General features: G+C 54.7%; 1 protein-coding gene across 2 annotated transcripts in view; it reads right to left on the reverse strand.

Moving 5' to 3' along the window:
• Window positions 1-369: 369 nt before the first annotated feature.
• LOC135424932 (carboxyl-terminal PDZ ligand of neuronal nitric oxide synthase protein-like) overlaps window positions 370-18202 on the reverse strand; it is a 29443-nt gene continuing 11610 nt past the window's right edge. Inside the window, exons 3-11 of one of the 2 annotated variants that reach the window (XM_064676641.1) lie at window positions 8127-8219; window positions 7383-7441; window positions 5872-5980; window positions 5354-5495; window positions 4808-4968; window positions 3622-3789; window positions 2777-2954; window positions 2180-2537; window positions 370-2076 (exon numbers count right to left, since the gene is read on the reverse strand). In XM_064676641.1, the coding sequence (XP_064532711.1) occupies window positions 1602-2076; window positions 2180-2537; window positions 2777-2954; window positions 3622-3789; window positions 4808-4968; window positions 5354-5495; window positions 5872-5980; window positions 7383-7441; window positions 8127-8219 (1743 nt within the window). In that variant the 3' untranslated portion in view covers window positions 370-1601. The remainder of the gene's footprint in view (window positions 2077-2179; window positions 2538-2776; window positions 2955-3621; window positions 3790-4807; window positions 4969-5353; window positions 5496-5871; window positions 5981-7382; window positions 7442-8126; window positions 8220-18202) is intronic. The other variant, XM_064676642.1, reaches the window with a different exon arrangement.

The following is an 18202-nucleotide window of genomic DNA, read 5'->3' on the forward strand; positions in this document are numbered from 1 at the left end:
GCTGTGGCAGGTGGTGGTCGGTGCCATGCAGCCCGTGGGGGTGCTGATGGGCCTGGGACAGGAGGGGTTCACTGGAGATGGGCCCATCCCTGACTATGGAATCCCTCTGCCCTGTGGTAGCATGTGTGGGGACACAGGACCTCCCATTGTCACTGGCCCTGCCAGGGGGAGCAGAGGGGGCTGCTGGGACCTGCACTGGGGTTGCAGGATGGGGAGGGTGTAGGGACTTGGCTGGCAGCTCAGGGGCTCAACCGTCATTCCCAGCAGGGATCTTCCCTCTTTGGGAATACCTGTACAGTCCAGAGTCTGACCTCACAGGCTCAGGACTCCCTCTGCGTGGGCCCCATGGGGCAGAGACACAGCACTGGCTCTGCAAATCCGACACCTTTATTTTTTCCTTTAAAAGTCTGTTACGGAACCGCAGTGAACGGACACATCATCCTACGGATGGGCCGGGCTGTCACTACCGCACTACGGGACAGCCCAGCCCAGCTTTACAGCCCCCAGCCCCGTCACCAGCCCCCTCCCAGCCCTGTCACTGCCATGGCTGGTTCTGGGGTGCATGTCCTGTCACCCCTATCTCCCTGTGGGAGCAGCAGTGTCAGGGACAGGCAGCGTGGCTGCCCCAAGTCTCCATTTCTGCTTGACACTTCCCAACTCGACTCTCCAACACTTTCCCAACACCCTCTCACAACCAGCCAAGGTGGATAAGGATCCCCTTGTTCCCTCCCCAAAACCTGCCCTTCACCCAACACTCTTCCTTAGACCTTAAATCCTTCCAGGACAGTCACACTTCCCAGAACAAACCCAAACCACACTGTAACACCCTAAACCAGTGCAAGGAGCAGCCTCCTGCCTGCAGCCACCAGCGAGAGCCCAAGACATGGGATGCACCCTTTCCCTTCCTTGGGGGTCACCCCCCACTGCCACAGGCTCCCAGGGCCAGCCCTGCACCCATCTGTGGCCTCAGGGGGTGGTCCCAGCCTATGTGGGCAGTGGGTGCTGGAGAGTGGGAAAAGGCACCTGTGGAGGGAGGCAGTGGTGGCTTCGCCGTGTGGGGGCACAGTGGTGGGGCTGCTGTCCCCAAAGCTGGGCTGGGCACAGCGTGGCACTGGTAGACACAGGCTGCTCTGGAGAGAACCAGCATGGTGGCAGTGGGGTGGCAGCCTGGGACCCGCCTTGGGGAGCTGGGCAGGGGAGTGACACTGTGGCTGTGCCACATGGCCTTGCTCAGGCTACCAAGGGCAGCAACTGGTGAACCAGAACAGCCTCGTGTGCGGGTGTTCCCAGCCCTGTGCCGTGCCCTGCCCAGGGCTTCCACCCTTCAGTTCCCAGGGATTTTCTGCCGTGGAGCATCCCTGGCTGTGTGAGCAGGGACAGGACAGTGGATGGCAGTGCGAGCTGGTGCAGACCTGGGCAGGGCTGGTCAGGTCCCATCCTGTGCGGTGGCCCCATAGGTGGTGGGGGGAGCTGTTGTGTGGGATGGGGACAGCAAGGGGACCTGCCTCGCAGCCTGGGCACAGGGACCCCCAACCCCAGCATAGGGTTGTGGACGGAGCTGCCGGGGCTGCTGCCACCAGCTGCCACCCACTGCAGTCCCACTAAGAGAGGACCCTGCTGGGCCCCACGGCAGTGTCCAGCTCATCCTCGGAGAAGCTGATGTGCAAGCAGGTGTCGTCCACAGGGGAGAAGGGCAGGGAGCTGTCCGTGGGGCTGCCCAGGGCTGCCAACTCCTTGGCCAGGGCCTCGCTGGCTGCTGGGTCACGGATGCTGGCCAAGGGGGACATTGGCCTGCTCTCTCCCGTCCTGTCCTTGCCCAGGCTGCGTTGGCACGTCCCAGCAGGGCCGGGCTCCGTGCTGGAGGCAGCGCTCCGGGCGGGAGTCCTCGCCTCAGAGTCCAAGAGGGTGAGGGAGCTGGCAGTGATGCTGGTGAGGCTGGAGATGCTGGCACTGGGCAGGCTCAGGCTGGCAGTGCTCTCAGGCTTCACCTCCACCTCCAGGCTCGGGGAGGTCTTGCTTGACCTTTTGCGTAGGATGGGCGGTGGCGGGTTGAGCTTGGGAATGGGCGGCTGGCGCCTGGGAAGGTGAAGAGAGAGAGGAGGTGATGGGCAAGTACTTACCTGCACCACTCAGGGTGTTCCCAGGCCAGCTGGCGGGACGCAGAGGTGGCACATCCTACCTGTCCTCGTCCCCTCTGTCTGCGTCATCCACCTTCTGCCGGCTGCTCCCGTTGAGCAGAGTGAAGTCACTGACCTCGGAGCCCTCCACGCGCCGGCTGAGCCCATCCTGCCCCTCCAGCACCGCCAGGCACTCGTCCCCCTCCTTGCTGCTGTAGCGGTGGCTGCCCCTGTCCAGGCTGACGAGGTTGAGGTAGGAGTCCCTGGGGCCCAGGGTGGGCAGCGAGCCGGGGGCCACGGGGCTGCCCAGGATGCTGGCGGGGGTGGAGGTGGACGGCAGGTGGACGTCCAGGCTGTAGTGGTTCTTCAGGTTCAGGGAGAGGGATTGGGCCAGGGACAGGTTTTGCAAGGAGCGGTCAACTGTGAGAGATGGACAAAGGGACACATGAAAACTGGGGATCTCCAACCCAGCTGCTCCCCTAGACTGAGGGGTGCAGAAATGCCCCAAAGCCACCCAGAGCCTGCTGGGATGGTACTGGGACGACCCCAATTGCTCCCTGTGACCACAAGGGGTGTGCAGATGGTCCAGAGGGATAGAACTGGGGGCACCCCAGCACCCAAACAACCTTAGTGTGTGTGTGGGGGGTCACTGAGCTCACCCGGCTGCCGGTGCTCGTCCCGCTGCTCCTCGCGGGCCTCCAGCACCGTGAGCTGCCGCACCAGCAGCGAGACGTGCTGCAGCAGGTCGCGGTTGGTCAGCAGGAGCTGCCGCACCCGGGCCTGCGCCTCGATCCGCGCCGCCGTCTCGGCCGCCAGTTGGTCCTTCAGCAGCTGCACCTGCGGGCCGGGCCGGGGCGATGCGGGGAGGGAAGGGATGATGCGGGCCGGGCCGGGCCGGGCGGAGCATCCCCGGGAGCATCCCCGGAGCATCCCCGGGACCGGCGGAGCGGCGGCGCCACAGCGCCCCCTGCCGGCCCCGCCGCGCCACCCCCGGTGACCCCCCCGAGCTGGTCCAGCGGCACCCCCGGGTGTGTGTGTGGGGTCTGTTGTCCCTCCGCTAACGAGAAACGAGCAGGGGAGGTGCCCAGCCGCGGGGCTCCCCGCTCTGATGCTGGTTTGGGGGAAGAGTCACCGAGGGGGGATGATTTCCATCCAAAAATGGGATGAAACAGGGTGAAATGGGAGCTGGGGGCTCTGCCGGGCCCTGCCACGCTCTCGGAGTGGTGTGAGGTCGTGCGTGCAGCCAGCCCCGGGCCTGGGGGAGCTCAGCCGTGCTGCAAGCGGTGCTGCACGGGATGCCACAAGCAAGGCTGCGGGTTGCACTGCAAGCGATGCTGCGAGGGGAGCTGCAAACCCTGCTGTGAGCTGTGCCACAAGGAATGCTGCCAGCAGTGCTGCCAGGGCCCCAGCCTGCTCCCACCTGCCCTACTGTCAGCCCAGCCTGGCCAGGCTGGAGCAGGGAGAGAAGTGTTGGTGCCCCCTGAGGGGAGGGCAGGGCGCGTACCTGGGCCACAGCCACCTGTGTCTGCTGCTGCTGCTGGAGGAGCTGCTGCTGGAGCAGCTGGAGGCAGTGCTGGGAGGCCAGCGGGGTGATGGAGGCTGAGGAGCAGGGGCTGCTCGGGCTGAGCAGCTGCTGGGAGCTGGCCAGGTGTAGGGAGCAGTTCTCGGCATCCTGGGCACAAAGAAATGGGCAGGTGAGCGGATCGACCAGCTCAGGCTGGGATTTGGATTGTGGTTCCCCACAGCTCTGACCCCAGTGCAGCAGAGGGGCCCCTGCACCCCTGGCACTCAGGGGGATGTTGAGGGGGCAGCCCTGGGCTCGGTGTCAGGCTCTGCATGTCTGTGTGATCCCCAGGACAGTGTGTTTTGGAGTGGCTCCTGCTCCCAGAGAGCTGGCAGGGCTGCATTGGCTATGTCTGGGGAGGGCAGGTCCCCTTGGGAGGAGACAGCAGGAAGTGACCCAAACACCCCACCACCTTTCCGTGATGTGGCTGCCCAGGCTGGGCGGTACCCTGGTGCCTGGAGCATTTGCCAGTGCCTGCAGCCCTTCCTGCCCCTGCCCTCTCCTGCCTGGGCAGAGCCAGAAGGAATGCACAGGAAATCCCGGCCTTTCCAGGCACGCAAATGAATCCCATGGAGTGCATGTCAGTGCAGCTGTTTTCAGCCAGGCCCTGCGAGCCATACGATTGTGTGAGCTGAAGCGATGCCATTCAGGCCCCTGGGAAGTGCTCCCAGAGCTCTGTGGAGCAGCCACTCATTAAGGCTCGTGCTGAATGTGCCCTGGGTACCTTTGCTGTCAGGGTTGGGCCCCCTTGGGATGTTGGGAAACCTGGGCTTGGGTGGTGAGGGGAGCTGGGGATTGCTGCTGAGGGAGTTGGACAAGCAACTGCTGCAGAGCAGCTCTGGGGGCACAGAAATCCACCCTGGGCTGTGTCTGAAGCCTGCTCAGCCATGCGCCGCGGCCCCACTCCTGCCTTTCGCCTCAAGCCCTGCCCCAGCACTGAGACACAGCCCTGCTGTGGGAAAACTGGGAGCTAAACAGCCTGTCCTGAGCAGGGAGCCAGAGGGGGTCTGCAATGGGGTCTCCATGAAAGTGCCTCCAAATCAAGCCATGATACAATGACCCTGAGCGGAGGAACCCCAGCAGCAGCAGAGCACAAGGACTGTCCCCCAGCCCTCCCCCCCATTACCTGGCCGTTCTTATCCTTTGAGGCTTGCCCAGGTTTCAGCATGCCAAGGTCCCCCCTGGCACCTGGTAGCTCTCTGGGTCCCCTCTCAGACATACAGATGCCCTCAGTGTCGATGCCAACCTCGTCCATATCCGTGATCTTGGAGCCCTTTATCTGGTGGACTTCAAACGAGACGGACACATGAACCCGAGCCCCCCTTGCCCGTGCAGGAGCGCAGGAAGAGCTGGGGCCCCGTGCAGGGCTGGGAGCTCAGGGAAGCTCAGGGACAACAGCCAGGATTGCTCCAAGTCTTGGCATGCGGTGAAGGGGCCGGAGGGAGGGAGCAGGGCAGCCGAGGGGCTGCAGACCCTGAGCTTGCTGGATGAGGGGGCTCCACCTCCCCAGTGCCCAGTGGGCAGGCAGGGCAGATTCCCCATGCCCCCTACCTGAAGGGGTCTGAAGCACATGAGGGACATGCGACCCTGAAGTTGCCCACCCCAGAGCACCCCCACACCCACTGCTGAGGGGTGGGGGGTCTGCCCGTGCCCCAGGGGAGCCACGAGTCACCTTCCAGCGGCTGCTCCTCGGCTGACTTGTCGCTGGCCCCGTCCGCCTGCCCGTCGGCGTTGTGCAGGGCGTGCTGCAGGCTCAGCTTGTGGCACACCTCGAAGGCCTGTCCCACCGTGCGCACCACGCGCATCGCCTGGCTCTGCGGAGCAACCCCACACTGCTCAGCCCAGGGTGGCCGTGCTGCCACCGCCACCACCCCGCCACCCATGGGGCACCCGGGAACCTGCCCCACGCTGCCGGGCCTCCTCCTGTGCTGGGGGCTCCCAGTTCCCCACTCTGGATCTCGGTGTTCCTATCCCTGTGTGGACTGCGCCGCTGCCCGGGCTGGGCAGGAGGGGACGAGCACCAGGCACATTGTTTTGGGGGCATCCAGCACTGGCGCTGCCTTGGTGTCTCCCCAGGGATCTGCACCCTCTAACCCAGCAGCTATTTAGGTTCCTGCACGGGAAGGAGTGAGGCCCCTCATAGACCTCTTTCCCAGGGATGGCCTGGGTGCAGCCCTGGGAGTGTCCTACCTTCTTCTTGGATTTGAAGACGTTGCACCTGAAGGAGTTGTTGGCGCCGTCCCTCGCGATGTAGCTGAAAATTTTCAGGTCTTGCGAGTCATGAGAGACATAGAAGATTCTAGGTAGGAGAGAGACAAAGGGAATTAAACAGCCAGGGGATTTTCTGCCCTCCAGACCACCTCATCTCCTGTGGGTACCTAGGATGGGTGGGCTCCAGGGTTGGAGGAACGAGGCGGTGCTGCTGCACAGCCCCTCCTGCAATTTTGAAGGCAGGAGGCGATGGATTTAGAGAGTGTTTCAGGCTTGATGGAAAACCTTCTGGTTTCTGAGGCAGGCAAAAGCTTTTTAAAGATGCTGTGGGAAAGTGAAAAAATCTATAGTCTTGGAAAGCGTGTGGCTATTTTTAGCCCCAGCAATTAACCCCTGCCCAGGCTGCAGCGTGGCAGAACCGCCTGTATGAGTGTCCTGCCCCTCAGGGCAGCCAGCCTGGGGACCTGACAGGTTCCCCCTGGGCAGCAGGCAGGTGGCACAGCACAAAAGCCTGTCCCAGGGATGCTGAGTGCACTCGGAGGATTTCTCTCTCTGATATTCAGGCTGACACTCTTCCCTGAGCTGCAAAACCATTTTTGAAGACTTTTTTATATGTTTGATTTAATTGGGTAAAAACGTGACAAGTGAGTTCAGCTCTGAACAGAGAAGAAACCAAAGGGATTCTTGAAATGTTCTTTTTCTTCTACTCTTTTCTGTCACTGGAATTTTTTGGGTGTTGAACTTGCAATTGGAGCAGTTGTTGTAGATCCTGTAATAATCTTTAACGAAAGTCAGAGGTGAGAAGTGGGCATGGATAATGCATCAGCATGTCCTCTGCTCCTTATCTCCTTGCCAAGGGCTCTGACCCCTAAAACCAGTGTTGGGGATCCCAGTCCTGTGGGTTCTGTGCTTGTGATACAATTATTTATTGGCAGATCTAACAGCCTGGAGCACTCTGTGCTCTTAACTGTGTCCTCAGGCCACACTCCATCACTGGGGTTGCCTTCACATCCCCGAGGGCTCCTGAGGCACCAGATGGGGCTTGTGGTCTCTGAAATTCCTCAGGAACCTATGGCAGGCACTATGGAAAGTAATGCTCTCTTACCACGTCCATAAGGGTTAATTCCCTGCAAGCACTTACACCTGAGAGTAAGGCCCTTCTTCAGGAGCACACAGAGAACCATGCTCTGAAGGAAAACTGTGGGAGGCCTGTCTTCAGAGGCAGAATCAGAGAGTAATCCGGGTTGAGGCACCTCTGGGGGTCACCTGGGTGACCCTGTTCAAAGCAGAGCCAGCTTCAAAGCGAGATCAGTCCATCTCGCTCTCAAAACTGTATGAAAAGGATTCCCCATCGGCAGTAACTCTGTACCCTCGTTAATTTTAGATGGTCCTTTGGAAAGCCGTGGTGGAGGTATCTCAGCAGGTGGGAGGATGGCACACATCACCCAGGGCTGACTGGGCCTCCCTGGTGTGAATCCCCCGCCACGTACCTGTACACGGGGTCGTGCATCACCACCATCTTACTCTCGTCCCAGGTCCACTCCTTTCTCTGTTAGAAGAGGGCAGAAAGAAAATTACAGTAAATCAGGTAAAGGTGAAACTCCACCATGCTGTAGGAAACCTGGGGAATGGTGTGTTTGACCCCAGCCAAAATCCAAGCTATAGCGTGACTAGATGAGCAGTGGCTGTTTTAACAGTATCTTGGATGGAAATGGATTTTTTTGGATCATTTATCATATCTGATCACAGCCTTCAGGGCTGAAAATGGTCCCTAAGATTAATTTATAGCATCAAATATGCAGAAGAGTTCCATGTTTTGGGGAAGAAGGCCCTGAGCTGGGGCTTAGGAGATCTGGATCCAGCTGCTCGGTGGGAAGCTCAGTTGGGCAAAGAGCTGAGGGGTGCTCAGACCAGGCATCATGGAAAAAGCTTACTGGTATTAGCAACAAAAAGAAACTGTATTTCTTTAGAGCTTGGCATTTTTTTTTAATAGAAAAAACCCAATCCTCTTCCCATGGTGTAATTTTCACTCTCTTTTTTTCAGCAAGGTTTTGTTATTAGTTGGATGGAAACGGTAGTGTTTTCTTGTGAAAATTCTGTGTGGTTTATAAGAGAAGGCCAGTTTTGGTTAGAAGTGTGACTACCCTGAGCAGCAGTAACACTCAGACGTGGCCATAGCCAACATCCCAGGTGCCCTGGCCCCAAGGGCCCTGGCTGGGCTGGAGAAGCCTCACCTTCTGCTTCTTGCGCAGGATCACCTTCACCCCGTCCACGGACACGATGATGCTCACCTTCTTCTTCTTAATGTTCTTGGCTTTGAATTCATACTGGTGAGAAGAAAAATCCAAGTTTAAAAGAGTATTGGGGGGTACCTGGGACAGTGTGTGGTAGCCAGTGTCTTAGGTGAAAATGTCAGGGTTTAGTTTAACTTCAGCTGCTGAGGGAGGTGGGAATTTGTTTTATTCTACCAAGAAAAACCATGTCAGGAAGGACATGCTGCTGTAGCTGGAATGTGGGGCAGGATCCTGGCTTTGTCGGGAGCATCCCTTAGGAGAGGACTAGTAGAGCTCAATCCTCTGGACTACATTTAATTTGGATCTGGGAAGAACTTTCCTGATGTGTTTTGGCCATGCCTGGTCCAGCAGGATTCTGCTCCCGAGGTCTGATGGGGAGGTGGCACTTCCAGCAAACACCAAGCAGTGATTTATGGCATCCCTTGTGTGTCAGTGCTGCGGTGCATGGGGAATATAAAATCGCTCAGGAGCTGCAGGGAGGGCCAGATGGGCGGCAGTAACGCAATTATAGCTCAGCCATTTGCATAATCACATTAACCTCTGTGGGATCAGGATCTCTGGAGAAAAACCCAGCTCCTCACCTGCAGGTGTCTGCAGCCTGAGCTCACCTCCATTTGTGTTAAAAATTAAACACTGGCTTTTAAATGTTGCTTTAACTGACAGCCAGAAGCATGGCAGAGCCCTTCCACTCTGGGGACCGGTGTTTACAGCACTCATCCTTCCTGCCCCCATTTTAGGCACTATTTTCAGTTCCAAATACAGCATTTTGATACCCCATATTTTTTGCATTCCCTATCTGAAATCCACTGCTTTGTCACGTCACTTTGGAGAACTAACACAGCCCGTGTGATTTTTGGGTGTGGAGCACAAGGTGACGCCAAGCAGCAAGTGCAGTCTGAAGTCTACCTAGGCCATGTAATTAGACACCTAATTAGAACTCTGATCTCTTTATACAGTCAGTGGAGGTGCAGGGAGCACTTGAGGTGTTAACAGAGTCCAGGCACCTCTTTTGGGAGGCTGAAGTTGAAGGACTGTGTGTGGCTCTGTCACCCAAGCTCTGCAGGGAAGACACAGATCTTCCCAGCTCCTCAGCACCCATTGTAAGCCTTACAGACAGAAAATTGGGTGGCTTTCATGTGTATCAGGCCTTTGATGCTGCTCATTGAATTGTTAGCACTCTGCAAGGTTTATGGTATCAGACAGACTCTGGATTAAACCACAGCCTTTTGATCTCCCCATGAATTATTACTTTCAGACAAGCTCTTTAAAAATCTATCTATAGCGCTATTGCGTGTGAAGCTGGAACTAAATTTGCTATACACGTTTTTTATTTATGGGGAGGAGTGAGAGGAAGGGTGAGGTGGTGAGGGCATCCTGCAGACTGCCAGGGGGGCCCACAGGGATGTGCTGTGCGCGGGTCTGAGGCCAGGCAGATGGGCCCACCATGGCCAGCACCTGAGAGGGCTTCTCCCACCCTCCACCCACACAGCCCCTTGTGCCCAGTGCCCCCAGCCCAGCTGCTCCCCCTCCCCTGCACTCACCAAACTGTTTCTCCTTGCCTGCTTCCGTGAATGTCAATAAACCCGGGATAGACTGTTCTGCCCGCTAGAGAGCTGTTTATCTTTCTTTATACACAAATGGCTGGGAAAATACTAGCTGAGCTTTCCAAGAAAGAGCAATACAGTGTATTTTCCCATTGTAGCAACAGGGGTGCAATTACATTCAAACAAGGCTCTTTACTCAAAGGCTTTAAGCAAAGTCCAAGCCTGGATTTTGCAGAGATGCTTTTTCTTTCTCTCTCGGACAGAAAGGAACAATTGGGAGCAGCGGCAGCGCATCTGCGGGTGCTGCCAGGAGGGATGGCAAGGCTCTAATCCCAGGGAACTCCAGCCAGCTCCCACACAGCACCTCCCCAGCCTGGCTTCAGGACAGGTACAGGGTTCAGCTCCAGCCAGAGCTGTACAGCACTGTGAGCTGGTTGTGGCCCTTTGCCACAGCATCCTCAGTGAGGAAGGAGTTTGTTGGTTCTTCTCACTCCACGCAGCTCGTGGCCACTGCTGAATCCTCCTGGGAGCACCTGGTCAGGGCACAGGAGGGCTTGGGACCCAGCTGTGGTCGGAATTAGCTCAGCCCCAAAACAGTTAAAACTCAGTGGGCCCCAAAATCCTTTCTGAAGGGTGAAACCCCTCAGGCAGCAGGAGCTGTAGGATGTCCCAGCACAGGCAGCAGGAACACCAGCTGGGTGAGAGCACTGTGCTCCCAGAGCAGGGATGGGCAGAGCCCCACATGAGCTGGGGCTGGACTCTCTCCCCACCTCTCCACAGAAGAGGCAGATGGGATACAGCGTCACTCATTTAATTGTTTCCTATCAAGCAGGAATCAGTATTTTAATGAACCCTGATTTATGTAAGGACAAAAAAGCACATGGAAAAACGCACCCAAAGGCTGCAGACTTTCTCCTATAAAATGGTCATGCACAAACCAACCTCCATCCCGGCACGAGGCTCCTGGCTGACCTGGCACTGTCACCAAAGCGAAGTGTAGCCACTGATTTTTTTCTTGCTATTGAATTGACGTGATTTTTTTCCCCCGGATTTGTCAAGGTTACCGACAATCCAAACCCACACAGCAGCATTTATCTCTGCTGCCTTCCACAATTCAATCGCTATTCCCCTGCTGCTCGTGCTGTCCTATGGGGGAAAGCTTTGTGGATGCTAAAGGATCTGCAGTTGCCCTTGCAGGCAGCAATTCAGCAGCCTGGCAGCTTTCTTAACTAGGGAGGCAAGATGGGAGACTTTATAAAAAAAAAATGCAGGTCAAAAAAGGGCAATTAATCTCATTTATTTTAGCAGCGTCATTAATTCTATATCTTCTATGTCTGACCTGGAATACTTTCCATTTCTGCTTTTAAATCCCCATGTTCAAGTCCTTGCCTTTCATATGGTCCCAGACACTGTTGGCATGTAATATTAACTTACCCACGAGCTAAAGACTGTATGACTAGAAATGTTAATGGCGCCGTGTGATGCATATTTCATTGGATAATTCCACCCAAGCAGATATAAATTACACATGCAGTTACCAGCTCCCATCTGCTGATGAAAGTTGGGCTAATGCACATTGGAAATCATGTGCAGTTTCCAGCACTAGGAACAACCTGCATGAATACAGTTATTCAAGGAAGCAATTCTTAATGTGATTAATTACCGAAGGTATCAGGGCCTTCATTATGCAAATGAAAACTGTCATAAAATAGAGAGTTTGCAGGTCTTGGGGGCAGACTCTGCTTCCAAAAAATGCATCTTCCTCATTAACAAGGAGCAGCAGGGCCAGAACATGCTCCTGGCCATGGTTCAAATGGTGTTTTAACTTGTATTAAGGGAAATCAAGGCAGAGGCTCTCCAGGTTTTTAAACAGAAGTGTGTCAATGCTCCCAATCACAGCTGGGTACTGACTTATTTGCATGCCCAAAGGAAGATGCCACAGGCTTGGAAATGGACGACTTCTTCCTGCAGCCATAAATTCTGCAGCCAGCCCTCAGCCTGCTGCCCTGCCCTCGGCCTCCCCTCGCCCCGGCCGGGCCTGGCAGGGTGCAGGATCTATGTGTCCATAAACAACCCCTCAACAATAACCAGTCCCGGCCCCTTCCCAAGCCCAGCCTGCCAGACGGACACAGGGAGCATGGCAATGAGGAGGTGGCAATGAGCTCGGCTCTGCCCCCCGACAGCATCCCCCTGGCAGGACCCCCGTCCCTGCTCCCAGCCTGGCATCCTTCCCTCCACTGTGGTGTGCGACCTCCAGGACTATAACAGGGCCACCTTAGGAACTAAAATGATAAATCCAAGTATTTCAAGCTCAGGAATGTGATTAATTTCAAAGTGACTGACACTGTGAGGATGGTGAGGACAGGGCATTAGCTCAGTTGCTGGTTGAACGGCGGGTGCTGGGAGTGCTGCCCGTGGAACTGATGCTACAGAAAACCCCAGAGTTCTTCTCCCAGCCAGCACAGCTTAGCTGAGCTCTGTGTGTCGCCTCAGAGCTGACAAGGAGCAGTGTCAGTTCCCACACCATTTGGACAGCAGGCTGTGGTCCAGCCTCTGATCCCTCCTTCAGCATCACATCCCACCTTCCCGGGACAGCCGCTGCGGTCACCGGTCAGCGCTGCCCTCCCCGCGGCTCCGTCTGGACACCGCTGGGTTATGGCCCTTCCTTTGTCCCTCTGGGGAAGCATGTGCCTGTCTGAATCCTCTGAACTCCCCATGCCTGTCTGAATCCTCTGAACTCCCCGTGCCCGTCGGAGCACACGCTCCTGGGGCCGTGGCCGCTGTGAATGTGGCCAGGCATAGTCTGGGGCTGTGCTGCAGTAACTGGGCAACACGGACACAAAAGCGACGCAGGAAGCGCTGCAGACCAGGAGAGCACCTCCTGCCCAGTGGAAAAATGAGAATTTATGATCCTTGGAAACATAAAACTGTTCAGTGGAAAGCAGAAACCGAAGGGGGAGTACAATAGGCAAGAAGAATGCTGGCAACATACCCAAAGTCTCTTTTTCTCATTTAAATTAGTTCCTTCCACCATCCAGCAAACCCTCTGTAGATGCTGCACACTGCTGCCCACGCAGCGAGCTGAGAGGGCTGAGGAGCTATCACAGCCCTCCTGGGTTTCTGGGAGTCCCTGGAAGGGCAGCAAGGAAATGTGACCCCAGCCCATCACAGAGGATCCCTGGGTGGCCAGTGGTGCTGGCTGAGCTCGGGCAGGGGCTGTGAGGATGCTGCCCTGGCTGGTCAGGTAAAGAGAAGGAGGGGAAAGAGCTGTTTTTTATCCAGGTCTCCTTTGCCATCTGAGGAATTCTGCTTCACAGCATTCAGATGGATATGTTAATACAGGCCTTCCTCTTCATCTCCTTTCTCCTCATCTTCAATAGATCTTACCCTTGGGAGGTCTCAGACTGCCTTTAAGGCCTCATAGAGCCTTTAAGGATAACTTGATCTTTCCATCTAAAGTGAGATGGCAAAGGACGTGGCTGGAGTTCAGATATTCCTCTGAGCCAGTCCAAAGGATGTGGAGCAGACAGTGATCAGAGTTACACTTATGGGGGTGAGCAGGGCTCCTGCAGGTGATGGGAGCTGGTGGGGAGACCAGGGCTAGCAGAGGCTCTGCAATTAGTCTTTTCCACCCCTGAAAACCCGTAGACTGTTCTAGAACAAAGCTACTCCGTCTGCTTTAAAAAAGGGTGGGATAAAAGCAGCCTTTTCATTGCCTCCTCCCTATTAAAGAGATAGTGCAATGCTGCTGAGCTCCATCCTGAGAGGCACAAGCAGCCTCACAGCCCAGCACAAGGTGACATCATCTGGCCTTTGGTGCCTCTCTGACAAAAGCACCATTGTGTGACTGTCACTTCCAGGAGCTCCCTGCTGTCCCCAGGTTTAATAGGGAGCTTTCCCACACATGGCCCTTCAGTCCTTGTTTGGCCAGGGCAGGCCAACCCCAGCTCATAGGGAAGCTTATTTTCTTCCCTACCTCTATTCACTTTGCAGGAGAAAACAAATTACCTTTTCCCTCTGCAGTGTCTTGGATGATTAATTAGGTTCAGTAATGAAGTAGTGTCTTGGGACCCCACCCCAATGGAGTCCATGTACCAGGCAGAGTGCACATGAGCATGAAAATGGTCCCTACCTGAAGGAGCTGCTAGGTTATTGCAGATAAAAAGTGCTAATTTCATTAGAAGCAGGTCAGAATCACCTGAAATAACCCTGAGAAGTGAAACTGCAGTTATACACTGTGATACCTTCAAGTAATTCTCTGTTTCCCTATAAACACTGGTGTCATGAGGCCCTGAAGAGAAAGTCCTCGTTTAGTACGTTTCATATCCTAGTTGTCCTCCAGACTGATATGTAGGCCAAGAAGCAAGGTAGGAGACTGGATTGCTTTAAACCTTGCTCATCAATGTTCAAACAACAAAGCTCTAAAGAGCAGGAGCCAGGACTCTGCAGCAAGCTCAGAGCTTCATGGAAAAGCCCCAGACCCCCTGTATGGCTGTGGGAAGGTACCGGAGCATTTTGTGTGTCTGATTCTCACTCACAAAGCAAGAATGTTAATTTTCTATTTCATTCATTCAGTTGTTCTGGTTATAGCCACTCTCTGCCAAGTGACAGCTACTCAGCACCTTGCTGGCAGGGCCAGGCCAGGCCACCAGATACTGCTCCTACAAAGACATGAGCAGGAGGGAACTGAGGATTTCTGCTGCTTGCTCCAAAATCCCTGTAGTATATTCGCTTCCTACCCACCCCTCCCCCTGAGCCTGACAGGCCACAGCAGGGGAGATGGTCCTGGATCACTTCAGGTATTTTGGCTAAGCTGTCCAGAGAGGAAAAAGAGCAGCTGGTGCTCTCAGAGAAGCAGGAGGGAGAGATGGGACAGGTGATTAAAAGGGCTGCTTTGCTCTGTCTCTGGGAGTTGGTGTTTATTGCTTGCTTGGAGAGAGAATGAAAACTGAAAGCAAATTTTCTTCTTCTGTGGCTCTCCACAGGTGTGTTTGTGATGGTGTTCTTCGAGGAAGCAGAGCACTGTTCAGCCCACGAGCAGTCCATGGCCATGGGAGACAGGCAGGACCCACCACGGTGAGGCTGCGGGGGCTGCAGTGCGTGGGGTGGGGGCTTAATGGGGGTCCTGGTAGGGGCTCACACTGGCACAGCACAGAGACAGGGAGAAACCCTAATCCCACGGCCATGCTGAGGCTCTGACAAAGGCAGGTGCCAGGGTTTCAGGCCTCTAAATAATGCAACACACTGTGTTTATGTAAGGATGCTATTTTAGTGCAGGTGCCCAAGTGAAGGAGGACGGCACAGCGGAGGCAGCAGAGGCAGGCTGGGAGCCACCTGAGTGCAGGGATGGAGAGGGAATGTCGGTGCTCCCGAGGCCCAGAGCAGGCAGGTGAGGTAAAGATGGAGAAGTCTGAGGAGAGAAGGTCCCACATGTTCAACTCAAAAATCAAGTCAACCCAGCCCCTGCTCCCAGGAGGGCCAGGTGTGACCTACAGTGGTTCCCCACTCCCAGCACCTGGTGCTGCTCTGCAGCCTCCTCCTTAAAGCCTCCAGACCTTGGGATGTGAAGGAGATGATGCTGAGCATGTCCTCCCAGCGTGGATACTTATCCAAAGGAGAAGAAGGAATCCAGCTTGCTGTTGAGAATCTGGAGAAGCTACATCTGCATGACTAACACCTGCTCTGGGTAAGTGCTGCAGGGAGGGAACATCTCCTGGCTTCCAAACCTGCTATTACACCCCATCTGTATCTTGTGTGCTGTCCACCAGCTCTGTGCCTTGTGGTTTCTCCTAGCCACCTACTAGGGAAATTAGCATTTTCTTTGCATATCCACAGCAGAGTCAGGAAGCTGGACTTGGCACCTTTATCTTTGAGCAAGCAAAATCCAAGCTAGAATGAAGACTTGATCTCCATTTGCATTCAGAACCAGCACTCGATTACAAACTAGACCAGAATGAAAATGGGGGATGCTGAGCTCTGTGCAGGCCAGGCTCCATGAGTCCTTTGCTAGGTGCAATCAGGCTTTGTTCTCCTTCATGGCAAAGAGTTCTTTGTTAGTTCAAGCCCTGGGTGCAGCTGAACCTTTCCACTCCTCAATGCCAGCAACTTCCATGAACAGCTTTGCTATGTGCTGGTCTGAGACAGTCAAGGACCAAAATAATCTGCTTTATTCCCAGGCAAGGAGACTTTTCCTGTGTAGCTGTTAATACTATCGATCTCCAACAGTTCCACTTGAGAAAACATTTCTTACAGAAAGCCCAGTGACTTACAGTCGACCTCCAAGCATTGCACTGAAAGCATGTGTTTGCATGTGAGAGCAGCAACAGCACAGCAATTCCAGCCAGGAACAGGCCATTGAGCTCGGAGGGGGTCGGTCCCTGTAAGGCCACAGGGACTGTGTGGGGAAGGTCTGTTAGTGAAGACTTGGCAAGCAGTGCTCTAAGATCCTGCCTCCTTAGGAAAATCAGCAGAGTCAGGTCCAGGGCTCAGATGCAACTATTAAGAGGGATTTTCTAAAGCAGACAATTCTTAATTCCCATTGACTTCAGAAAGAGTCTTGGTTGTTCTGAACAACACACAGGGCACAAATGGCTTTTGGAATCTGCCCAAGAGCTCTTGTATCATGTGCATTTCTGAATACAGCAAAGTGAAGACAAACAGAAGGGAGCTCACCCTTCTCCTGCCAGGCTGCCCCTGGCAGTCCCAGCTGGCACTACCCAGGTGTGTACCCCTGAGCAGATTCAAGCACTGCATGGATGACATGCTGCTTCTCACCAATTGGGCCTTGGTTAGAGATTATTGAGTGCCAATAAAACTGCAATTGCTAAAGGAAGGTCTCTGGGTTCTCCTCAAATTGTCCATGAAGCCCTGCTCAAACTTGGAAACGAGACTGCTACTGTAAGAGAAAGGAAATTCAATGCTAATTGTGTCATTTCCAAAACTCCAGAATATTAAGCAGTTCAAGGACACCATTAGCCTCAGGGGAGCTACTGAGATTACTGAATCGTGATGAGAGAAGAGCTTGGGTTTAGATAGCAGGAATTATGGAAAAAGAGGGTTTTACAGTATCAGTACTTGTTGTTATAGAGGTCTTATCATCAAAACTGTACCAGAGCATCACAGCCAGGGGCACAGGCAGAGGCAAGCAGATGGGGCCAGTACCTGGGTGTGCAACTACTTCACAGACAGGTAAAGAAAGACGAAGAACTCATTACAGACAGCTGTAAAAGCAGACACACAGAGTGGGAACCCACCTGAATGCACCTTTTCTCACTGAAAATACAGCTATGAAACGCTGATGTCCCCCTGCTTGGCAGTAACCACCCTCGGGGCGGATGCTTGTTCCACTTTCCTGACCCCTGCTCTGTTCCCAGTGCCATTTCCAGTGTCCATGGGCTAGCAGTGCTGTCAGCAGCAAGGTGTGAAGCTGTGGACATCAATGCACCTGCACTGCTCACATACAGGTCAGTGATTAACTCCAAAGAGTGCTCCCTGCCCCAGCTCACAGCTGCTCCTGCCACCAGCTTGGGTGCAAGGAAGCGAGACAAGCAGGAGACCAGCACTGCCCTGGGGGGCAGCAACATGGAAACAGGAAAGTGTGCCTGGGATGGAAGTTGATGCCCTGCAAATCATTAGCAGCAGGAGCACAGGCTGCAGCAGGACTGAACTGGTCCATGATGGTTTGGGATCACTGAACCTTAGTGCTCCATGTGCTGCATGTGGCTCTGTGGTAGGCACAGGGTACTCGACAGGTGGCAAACACCAGCATTTGGGCCAATTCTCCCACGTGCCTGAAGAGTGCCTGTGTGCCTTATACCCTCCTGGAGCAGCTGTGACTGCCCTGTCCTCCATCACACTGCCTCTGATCTTAACACATCCTGCTGCTCTTCTTCATGTGACAAAAAGGATTTGATTTTTAGAAAGAAACTCCTGGAGCTCAGAGGGTTTGGTAGGATTCCTGGGGGTACGCTGGACCTGGCTGTGCAGGGAGCAGGTGATCCAGGGCCCTGGGCTGTGATGCTCCCTGGAATGCACAGGGCCACATCCTCCCCCCCAGCAGACCCACTCACGGCAGGATCTCTGCAGCAGCAGTGACAGAAGGATGGAGGAAGCGGGAAGTGACTCAGGTGTCCTGAAAACTGTCAGGCTGCTGCCAATTAGTCCAAATAACCCATCTGGCCCAGGGAAAGGACATCTAAAGAATGTTTAATCACTGCTGCAAGAAAGAAGGAAAACCATCCCATAATGCCTTTGAAAAATCCCTGCTCTCTCATCAAAGCATCCTTCCTTCCAGGGACCCATTCAAGACTTTCATTCTGCAGGTTTAACATACAGTAATTTGGTCAAAACATGAAGTAGCTTGTCAAAGTATTATGTTAAGTGGCACTGATTCTGTTTGCCTTCAGGCCTCATTTAGTACAGAACAAAAGCAGAAGCAAGAAAGCAAATGTAGGACCAAGCTATTGTTAGCAA

Source organism: Pseudopipra pipra, chromosome 20 (genome assembly GCF_036250125.1).
Source record: "Pseudopipra pipra isolate bDixPip1 chromosome 20, bDixPip1.hap1, whole genome shotgun sequence".
NCBI lineage: Eukaryota > Metazoa > Chordata > Aves > Passeriformes > Pipridae > Pseudopipra > Pseudopipra pipra.